Source organism: Emiliania huxleyi, assembly GCF_000372725.1.
Source record: "Emiliania huxleyi CCMP1516 unplaced genomic scaffold EMIHUscaffold_248, whole genome shotgun sequence".
Lineage (NCBI taxonomy): Eukaryota > Haptophyta > Isochrysidales > Noelaerhabdaceae > Emiliania > Emiliania huxleyi.
Window position 1 is genome coordinate 121809 of NW_005200188.1, and position 10181 is coordinate 131989.

General features: G+C 65.2%; 2 protein-coding genes across 2 annotated transcripts; both read right to left on the bottom strand.

Moving 5' to 3' along the window:
- Positions 1–2998: 2998 nt before the first annotated feature.
- On the bottom strand, positions 2999–6461 carry EMIHUDRAFT_73784 (hypothetical protein; the record flags this gene model as incomplete). The annotated part of the gene is made up of 5 exons (XM_005778309.1): positions 2999–3391; positions 3434–3743; positions 3843–3976; positions 4049–4853; positions 4939–6461. 5 exons carry the CDS (start codon positions 6459–6461, stop codon positions 2999–3001), a joined length of 3165 nt encoding a protein of 1054 aa, XP_005778366.1.
- Positions 6462–9503: 3042 nt separating this feature from the next.
- Positions 9504–10162, bottom strand: EMIHUDRAFT_237353 (hypothetical protein; the record flags this gene model as incomplete). Its single annotated transcript, XM_005778310.1, has 2 exons — positions 9504–9822; positions 9963–10162. The coding sequence occupies 2 exons, from the start codon at positions 10160–10162 to the stop codon at positions 9504–9506; spliced, it is 519 nt and encodes a 172-aa protein (XP_005778367.1).
- Positions 10163–10181: the final 19 nt, after the last annotated feature.

Below are 10181 nucleotides of genomic sequence, written 5' to 3' on the forward strand. Positions count from 1 at the left end.
CCTGGAAGTGCCAGGTTTCCGGCCTCCCCGGGGAGGTAAGAAGGGCCCCCAGTTGGCTTTTGTCGCCTTTGGTGGTGGTAGTCCGTGCCAGTTGGCTGTGGGAAGCAGGTATTTCTTTTTGGCAGGGTGCTGTAATGATTAGGGCTGAACAAGCTTTTCCTCTCGCACCCCGTCTCTTTTCCTTTCCTTTTTTCGCCCTGTTCACGCGCGCGCGAGACGTGCAGACAGGGTTGCCAACTTTTCCAGGTGAGAGCGAATGGCGCGGTTCACGCCTCTCTACAAACCAAAAGTTTCAAGTCGTCGCCGCGCAGGCGGACGGGGGCTGTCCCAGGAGATGCAACTTGATGAGAGGCGGGGGCCCTGGGCGACCCGCTGAAGAGCAGGCTGCACAAGCAGCCACACAAGTCAGCTTTGGGAGCTCTCGGCGACGCCCAATGCGTGCGCCGGTGGGGGGGAGTGTGCGCGCGCGTGTGTGAGATGTGGATTGTGGCAGGCCTGCTGCTGCTGATGGGAATTGCTCTGTGTGTGGCGCTGCGCTGGCGTGCGGCGCGCGCGTGCTGTGCGCGTGTGCGTGTTGGATCCGCGCGTGCGTCTGCGTGTGCTGCGCGCGCGCCGCCGGTGTGTGCCGTGTGCTGTACTCTGCTGTGCGCCTGTTTGTGAGTCTTTGAGGCGCAGGCCTGGCTGGCAGGGCTGCGCGGTGGGCTGCGGCGCGCTGCGGGTGGTTGTGCGCCTGCCTGGTGGTGTGCGGCGGCCGCGCAACCCGCCCGACCGGGTCGTCGGCGGCCCAGGGCGCGAGCATGCGGTCGGCGCTGCATGTGAGGCTGCTGCGCGGCTGGCGCGTATGTTTCCGTGCGATGAGGGACGCGCGTATGTGTTCACGCTGCGGGCGCGGGCGGGCGCGGGGGGCGGCGTGGTCTCACCGCGGTCCGACGCCGGTTGGTCTTCGGCGTGACGAGGGCGGGCGCGCAGAGAGGCCTTGCCGCCGTCGCGTTGCCGCGAAGGAAAAAGAATTTTTTTGGTGAGGGTCGTAAGAATCAAAGCCTCTTGGTGCCAAACGTGCTCGAGCGCGCCGAAGAGAGACGATCTACGCTGGGTACGCTCGAGGGAGTTAGCGAAAGTCGCACGGGCAGAGGGGAGACCGAGCGGCCTCCGGCAGTCCGCACCGCCTCGGCGGGGCCACTGGCACTAACAGAATTTTCAGTGTACTTTAGAGTATGTAGCTCTTACGTACATTCCCGGAGGTAGGAGGACTGCGAACGGAGAGAGAGAGAGTTTTGTTTTGTTTTGTTGTTTGCGAACGGTGTTTTACGAACAACCTCGGACATTTTACGAACTCCTTGGCGACGTGCGCGTCGCGTCGCCAAGGCTCTGCGACCTCGGTCGTACCATCGGCGACCTCGGTCGCACAACCGGCCGGCTGCGCGGGTTTTCAGCCAGGTTCCCGCGCACCGGCCACGAACTCGACTCGCACAGCAAAAAAATCCGGTGCTCGCGCGCCGCTCCCACGCTCGACCACACACTCGCTGCACTGCTCAAAGCCAACCCTACCTCACTGGCCGCCTCCAACACTGTCCCGCGGCCGCGTCTCGCGCCCCAACTGACAACTCATCTCCCGCGCACCGGCCACGAACTCGACTCGCACAGCAAAAAAAATCCGGTGCTCGCGCGCCGCTCCCACGCTCGACCACACACTCGCTGCACTGCTCAAAGCCAACCCTATCTCACTGGCCGCCTCCAACACTGTCCCGCGCGTCTCGCGCCCCAACTGACAACTCATCATTGTCCCTCGGACACCACTCTCCAGCCGCGCTACCTTCGCCCACCTACCGCTCTCGCATGACATCTCGACAATCCTCACATCTCCAGGCCCAAGACTCCTAACCACTGCCCCTGCTCGCCCAGGACCACAAAGCGCCACCCGCGCGCCCATTGACCCCCCAATCAACCCACTTGCTGTCCCTCAATCGCCACCCGCCAGATGTACTTCCCTTGCCCACCCAATACTCTCACCCTCCTGACCCGGACAGTCCAGGTACAGGAAAAGCGGGGAGCGGGGCCCGATCCAAGGAGCACCCCGTCGGCCCGGGAGGGCTGTGAATTTCGGCGCGGGCGGAAGGCTGCCTGCAGACGCTCAGCCCCCACCTGATCGTCCAGCCCCTCAAATCCGGCAAGACTGACTTGGGCTGGGAGTGCAACGATCGCCGCAATGATGCTGAGCATTTCGACCCCTCGATCGCTGTAGGCCTATGCCGCTCCTGTGTTCGAAAGGGAGGGCGGCTCGGTGCAACGTTGGAGGCATCCGTGGAGGCGCAGGGCAGGGGCGACCTATCCTTGGGGGGCGTGCGTTGATGGCGGCGCAGGAAGGCACATTTCGCGCCAGAGTGAGGCTGTTGCTCTAAGTGCTGGGCTGGTGTGGGAGCACGTTGGTGTCGCACAAGTGCAGTGCGATAGTCAGTGGCTGGCTGGTGCTGCATGCGGTGCTGGCCTCGACGGAGACAAGGCACGGCGGTGGTGACTGTGCGTTGGTAGGCCGTGCTCGCGCCCGAATGGGCAGTCCGATGGGCGTACGAGCGGGCCGCGCCTGGAGTGCAAAGATGGTAAGGCCCGCCGTCAGCACGAAACAGACTTTTTGCAATAGTGTTGCGGCACACGTTGATTGCTGTGCACCGAAAGTTTCGTCCTCGTCGCTTTGGGGTCACAGACTGACAGACAGCGGGGTGGGACATTGAGACCGGTCATGAATGAGTGCGCGACATTCACACGACAGACAAGGCGCGGGCGACGGCTTCCTCAGAAGCCGTCGCCCTCCACGAGCCACGTGAGAAAGGATTCTGCGCGGCGCGCCACAGCGCACACAGGCCCAGCCCAGGTGCCCCCTCCTGCGCGCCAACGAGAACGAATCGGAGGCCCCCGTCTCGCGCGTGCAAAGCATTTGGCCTTTCGCTTTCCTCTGCTCTCGGCCGCTTAAAAAATCTTCTAAGACGCAAGATAGGGGCTGTCACGTGTACAGGCTGGGGCAGAAGACCACGTCGCGCACGAGGAGCTTTTGCGCCGCCTCGCACTTGGCCTGCAGCTCCTCGTTGCCGACCACCTTTGCGGCGTCGATGATCTGGCGCAGCAGCTCCTCGAGCCGATGCATCGCCCGGATGATCGAGCCCTCGTACGCGTCGGTCATTTTGCAGAGGTCGGCGAACTTTGCGCCGCCACACCAGTCAAAGACGAGGTCGACCAGGCCGGTGGCGAAGCGCGCAATGTACTCGTCCACATCCACCGGCAGCTTCGCCTCGAGCACGACGGTCGCCACGCGCTTGGCCAGCTCGCGCATCCGCTCGACCGGCTCGCGCATCTCGCGCGTGCGGATCATCGCCACCGGGTCCTCCTTCTTGCCGTCCTTGCCCTTGCCGCCGCTGCCGCCGAACCCGTGCTCCGCCACGAGGCACGACAGGAGCGCGGCCAGCTGCGCGGGATCGAGGTCCTGGAAGAGGCCCGCGAACACGAGCTCGGTCACGAGCAGCTCGTCCGAGGTGCTCACCTCGCACGCCACCCGCCCCTTGTTGCCGATGACGCCGTCCTCAGAGAGGTGGCCGAGCCGGCGCAGCACGCGGCGCATGCCCCGCAGCTCCTCCTTTATCAGCGCCACCTGCCCCTCGCGGATCTGCCGCTTGACACGCTTCTCCTCCTCCTCCGCGGCGCGGCGCAGCCGCAAGACCGCAAGCCCCGCCGCGATCTCCTCCTCGCCCAAGCTCACCCCGCCGAGCCGCTCCTGCACACCCTCGAGCCTGAGGCGCAGCGGGGGGCGCGCGCGCGGGCTCAGAGGAAGTCGCAAGAGGCCGTCGCCGTACCGCCGCCGCTCGTCACCCGCGCGCCTGCGTGCGAGCTTGGCCGCCTCCTGTGCCGCCGTGGTCACCTTGAGGTCCTCGTCGTGCTGCAGCTCGGGCACGCCGTCGGCGAAGCGCCTCTCCACCTCGCGAAGCACCTTGAGCACCGCGTGCCGCCCGTTATTATTTAATTAGATTATTATTTAATCATATTATTATTTAATTAGCACCTTGAGCACCGCGTGCCGCCCGTCGCTGGAGCGGAGGTCCTTCGGGAGAGAGACCTTCACCTTCGAGAAGGCGTCGACGCGGTCGAGCGTCAGCGTCAGCACGTGCAGCTCCGCGCTCTCCTCGTCGCGCGCGGGCGCCGGCTCGCCGCCCGCCTCGACGGCGGCCTCGGCGCCCGCGTCGCACCGCAGCAGCACGTCGATGTGGTATTGGTCCGCCGTGCCGAGATCGTCGCCTCCCCTCTTGCCCTCCTTCTTGTCGGGCCTGAGCCGCTTGTAGCTCACGATGGCCCCCCATCCCCACTCGCGCGCCTCGCCCTCCTCGCCGGCCCCTCCCTCGCGAGCAAACCGGACCAGGCGGCCGGGCTGCAGAAAGTGCACCGCCTTGGTGTCCTTTGGATCCGTGAGAAGCGGCCGCAGCTGCTTGCGCAGCGAGCGCTCCTGCGCGCGCAGAGCGTGAACCTCGAGCAGCCTCGCGTCCACGGCGAGGTCGGGCGAGGCGAGCTGCGCCGAGAGCTCGCGCTGCCGCCTCTCCAGGTCGGGCTTCGCCTGCTGCAGCTGGAAGGTGTAGAAGGACTTTGCGATCAGGTTCTCGATGTTTGCCGTCTCGGTGCGGACGCAGTTGAGCAGCATGTTGTACGAGAGGTGGAAGCGCGAGGAGAGCGAGTCCGCCTCGCCTCGAAGCATCTCCCGCACCTTTGCCAAGTCGGTCGAGCCGTCGACCATCGTCACGACCGTCCCTCGCGCGTCGAGCCCCCGCCGGCCCGCGCGGCCGCTCATCTGGATGTACTCGCCCGAGGAGAGGTACCTGCAGACACGCGCCTCGGCCTCACGCGCCTCGGCCTCACGCGCCTCGGCCTCACGCGCCTCGGCCTGACGCGCCTCGGCCTCACGCGGGCGGGCTCGCGTGCGGGGTGTGTCCACTGGGCGGCGGGGCGCGCCGGAAGGCGGCGCCGTCGAACTTGGACAGCTCGGCGAAGATGACGGTCTTGGCGGGCATGTTGAGGCCCATGGCGAAGGTCTCGGTCGCGAAGAGGAGCTTGACGAGCCCCTCCTGGAAGAGGATCTCGACGAGCTCCTTGAGCAGCGGCAGAAGCCCCGAGTGGTGGACGGCGATGCCCCGCTGGAGCAGCGGCAGCATCTTCTCGACCTGCGGCAGCACCTGGTCGTCGTCCGACAGCGTCTGGATGGCGTTTTCGTAGATCTGCGTGATTGACTCCCGCTCGGTGTGGACAGTCAGCTCGAGCGTGCCCATCTCCTCCGCCAGCTTCTCCACCTTGCGCTTGCCGAAGGCAAAGACGATCAGCGGCTCCATTCCCATCGACACCACAGTCCGCACCAGCTTGAAGCAGTCCGACGGGCCCTTCTCACGCCCACCCTTCCCGCCGCCCTTGCCGCCGCCCTTGCCGCCGCCCTTGCCGCCCTTGCCGCCGCCGCGCCCGCCGCCGCCGCCGCTCAGCTTCGCGGTGGCCTTCTCGAAGCCGGAGGGCTTGAACTCCGAGTTTTCGTCGACGACGAGGTGGAAGCCGTTCGCGCCGGCGCCGAACATGTAGTGGTGGAGGGGCGTCGGCCGGTAGTCTGTGTAGACGACGTGGCAGGGCTGCGAGTGGAGCGCGGCGATCCACTGTGCAAACTGCAGCGCGTTAGGGATGGTCGCCGAGAGAAAGACGTACCTCACCGAGTGCGGCAGCAGGATCATGACCTCTTCCCACACCACGCCGCGCTCCTTGTCGCGCATGTAGTGCACCTCGTCGAAGATGACCCACTTGACCTCGCGCATCACCTCGGAGCCGCGGTACAGCATCGAGCGCAGAATCTCGGTCGTCATGACGAGGCACGAGGCGTCGACGTTGATCGTGTAGTCGCCGGTCATGAGCCCGACGTCGCCAAACGTCTCGGAGAGCTCGCGGTACTTTTGGTTCGACAGCGCCTTGATCGGCGACGTGTAGATCACCCGTTGCTTGTCGCGCAGCGACACGGCGATCGCATACTCGGCACAGACCGTCTTTCCGGCAGAGGTGTGCGCAGAGACGAGGACCGACTCCTCACGATCTATGCAGTTGACGGCAGCCTGCTGGAACGGGTCGAGCTCGAACGAGTACTCGCGCGCCGGCGGCTGCGTGCTCTTTGGCAGCCGCACCATCTCGCTGCTCGCTGTCAGGCCCGGAGGCATCGCGACCTCGTGCTTGCACGCCTTCCGACCGGTGCCAGGGTCGAGCGCGGGCGCAGCATCGTCCTTCTCGGCGTCGGCCGGCGCGCCCCGAAGCCGCTTTCCCTTTGCTGCGGCGTCCTCGGCCTCAGCTGCTGCTCCTGCCGGCCGCTTCAAGAGCGGCTCGTCGAGCGCGAGGCCGCTGCTGACCTTTGCTGAGGGGGCGCTTTCAAAGGCGCTGAAGAGCGAATCGTCGAAGCCGTCCATCGTGCGAACGGCCGGCGCGCGGCGCGACAGAGGAGAGGAGCGCTGGCTGGGCGGAAGCCGCGTGCCCGCTCGACGTCGGCTCCGGGAAAAGAATTCTAGCGCAGGCTCTCTTGCCCGCAACCCGATGTGTGTGTGTGTGTGTGTGACCGTGGGCCATCGCGGGGACCGTTCGCCCGGAGGGCGTACTGGACTGATCCGGATGGTCTCACGCCGGTGGGTGGCACCGAGGCGTCTGGGACGCTCAGCTCTACCTTAAGCTCCTGAGGGGCGCGTGGTTCTAACCACGTAGTATGACTATAGCCCACCACAGACACCCTCCCTGCTCCACACGTGTGCACACACCCTCACCCTCTCCTCTCTCCTCTCTCTCTCTCTCTCTCTCTCTCTCTCTCTCTCTCTCTCTCTCTCTCCTCTCTCCTCTCCTTGTCTGCTGTCTGCCTGACCCAGGCGCAATCTGCCGATGCGAGATTGTGTGTGGGCTGCTCCTAGGGGGCCCTGTGCGATCCGATGGGTAGGGAGTCTGTGCCCGGGCGGTGTCCGGTGCGGAGTCTCTCTCTGATCCCACCTGTGATGTTGGGTGTGAGGTTGTGGCGGCTTCGATCCCAAGGGGGGGAGCTGATCCCACTCGTAACCAACTCTCAGGGGCAGTAGGTGGGCGAGCTTCAGGCGCGCCCATCTCGATCGACAAGGCGTCGCTACGCGCGGTCTTCCGCGGGGGGAGCTTCGTCGACGGGTGCGGGAGCGCGGCGCAGTCAGTGCCGCGGCGATGCCTCCGGCTGTTTGCGGCGGGCGGCTTGCTGCTCGTTGCATGGCAAAAAACTCGTCTCGCCACACGCCAAGGGCTTATGCTCTGGCGAGACGTGAGGCGCATGCGCCCAGGAGGGGAGGGGGCATGCGTAACGACACTGCTAGAGATGCCTTTCGGGGCCCAGAGATAAAACTTCTGATGCCATGCGTGACCTAGTAGTGTCCCCAGCTATGGGCGTGTCCACGTTGGAGCCAGGTGTGGTGTGGGCGCGAGAATAGCTCCGCCGTTCATGGAGGCAACCGATGCGAGTCGACTGGTGTGTGTCGTCGTGGTTTCGTATCAAGAATACTCACTCACGCAACCCGATGCCAATCATCCGGCCCGCTGGGTGCGCTTCTTAGCTCCCTGGCCCTGGATGTGCGGTTGATGACTGCACTCCAAGTGCTCCAAGTGCGCAGGTACGCCACGGGAGCGTCCTCCCATCCCTCCCTGGGAAAAAGAATTTTATGTGACACCCACAAGTCACAACACATGCACATGCAAAGCCGTATCATGTTACATGTCGAAAAATCCGAGGACCGAGCCTCTCCGAGCTTAGTGAGGGGCCGGCGGAGGGGGGGGGGGTGAGCCGAGGACGATAGAGAGGCCGCGGGTGCGGGCGCGACTCGTCGACCAGGGAGAGCGGGCCCGACCTCCCTGGGAGGGGGAGCGACGCGACCCAATGCCGCCGCGCCTTTGCCCGGGGAGTCGGGCGTGGGATCGCCGGAGGCGGAGTTAACGGGATCAGGCAGAGAAGACGAGACGGCGGTGGGGCCGCGGCCGAAGAAGCATAAGAGGGGAAGGCGGGCTCCGCAGCTGCTGCCCGACCAGCGGAAAGCGAGCCGGGGGGAGGACCGGGAGGATAGGAGAGCCCCAGAGGCCTGAGGGGTGACGTCGAGTAGGGATGTGTCCATTATATACGTAGCTCCGAGTAGAGGGGGCGCTCCGCAGCTAGGGGAAACCCAAAGCGCAGACCAACCCTCGGAGAACCGTGTTTACTTTATGGCCCTTTCCCTGCGAACGCGCACCCCCCTAGGGGTCAGGGCTCTCTAGCCCGTAGCCCGATGCCGATCATCCGGCCCGCTGGGTGCGCTTCTTAGCTCCCCGGCCCTGGATGTGAGGTTGATAACTGCACTCCAAGTGATCCAAGTGCTCCGCCGCGTTGCCCGCGTGCAGCGACCAGAACCATGGTGCCGCGCCTCCTCGCGGCGACTTTCAGCCGGCAGACGCGCTCAGGCGCACGGGGAAGACGACTCCGGGGAAGACGACTCCGAGGAGGACGAACCAGTGGTAATCCCGTTGTCAGCTGTAACGATGCACCCGAAGGGGACCCCAGCGCCAGCATCATCCGTGGAGGTCCAAGTGTTCGAAGAGAGAGTGGACCTGAGCAACGATATGACTTGCGGCAAATGATCGCAGTGGGCGTCAGAAGAGTCGTCCTTGCGCAAGGAGAGCTCGATAAACTCGAGGGGCCAAAATATGCCGCGAGGAGGGCAGAGTTGCGCCGAAAGTCGGGAGAAGCCGCGAGAGCAAGGGATCGGCAGGCGGCGGCGGCGTCGCAGGACGAGGCAGACGAGAGCGACGCGACAGAGGAGGAAGCGACAGGAGGGAGATCAGAACGACGAGAGTGGGACGACCCGAGGTTGGCATGAAGGTTGCAGCGAGAATCGGCGAGGGACTGCGAAGGGAGATAGAAAGAGGCAGACGACCAAGGGTTAGGGTGGGCGACGGCTAGCACCACACTCCTCTACTTAAAATCCCTGTGTGGTGGCGGCGTGCCGTCCTCCCATCCCTCCCTTGGGTTGTCTGTTTTCTTTCTTTCTTACACTGGGCACGGGACTGGCGCGCACTGGGAGCACTAACACAGGTTACACCACGGGAGCCGCCTAAGCGACTCCCGCGAGGACGGCGAGGCACTTAGCTCCGTGCATTCGACCGCCCTCGCCGCAGGCAAGCTCATGTTGCATGTCGAATCTCGAAAAAATTCCGAGGACCGAGCCAAGCACAGAGCACGCAGACGCACACCCCGGGTTGGCCGTTGGCGGGAGGACACCATCTTTCGCAAGTGTGTCGGATATATGCAACCATATCCCGGGGTCGCCTCCCACATATCTCAAGCGTCACGTGATGCTGTGCGTCTACACCCACTCCGCACGCGGTACCCCGCGCCTCGCGGTGCGCCCGAGGAGCACTTTACAGCCACAGGCCGTGACGGCGCCGCACGGTCATCAAGCGGTCAGACTGAGCGCTGTCCGTCAGATGCGCTCGATCTCGGAGGGCGCGAAACCGCCTTCTGCGAGAGGCGTGTCCGCTTTTGCTGCGGGCGTGCGCATCAACCCCTTTGCCCACTCCATCCAAGAACCTATGATCAAAAGCACAGCGGGACGGGTCAGTGGGATCGGGGTGGCGCGGGCGTGCCTGTCCCGCTCTACTCCAAAGCCTTGGTTGAGGTCCTCGGCCTCGGGCGGCGGCACGTCGTCGCAGGCGCGGCTCGGCGGGTCGCTCGTCATGTCGCCACCCTTGGAGGGCCCCGCGTACGGGTAGTTGCGCCCGTACTCGACGGGCTGCTGCGCCCTCTGTCGGGGCGTGGGGCGGCAGGGGCGGGTCAGAGGCTGGCACCTGGGCCGGGCAGAGAGGGCAGCGGCCCGCGGGGAGGGAAGACCGGCATCACAGGAGGCGCAGGGGGAGGATTGGGACGTCGCTGACTGACTGACGTCAGGTCGGCGTCGGCCTCGCTGCCGCCCTTGCTGCCGCCCTTGCTGCTCTTGCTCGGAGTCGCGCCGGCGGCAGAGGAAGCGGCCAGCGGAGAGAAGCGGCAGAAGCAGGTGAGGGCGACGAGCAGGAGGATTGCGATGATGATCGAGGTGACGGAGATCGAGACCACGGCGCCCGTCGACAGCGAGTCCTCCTCCATGCCAACCCTGCTTTGGCTG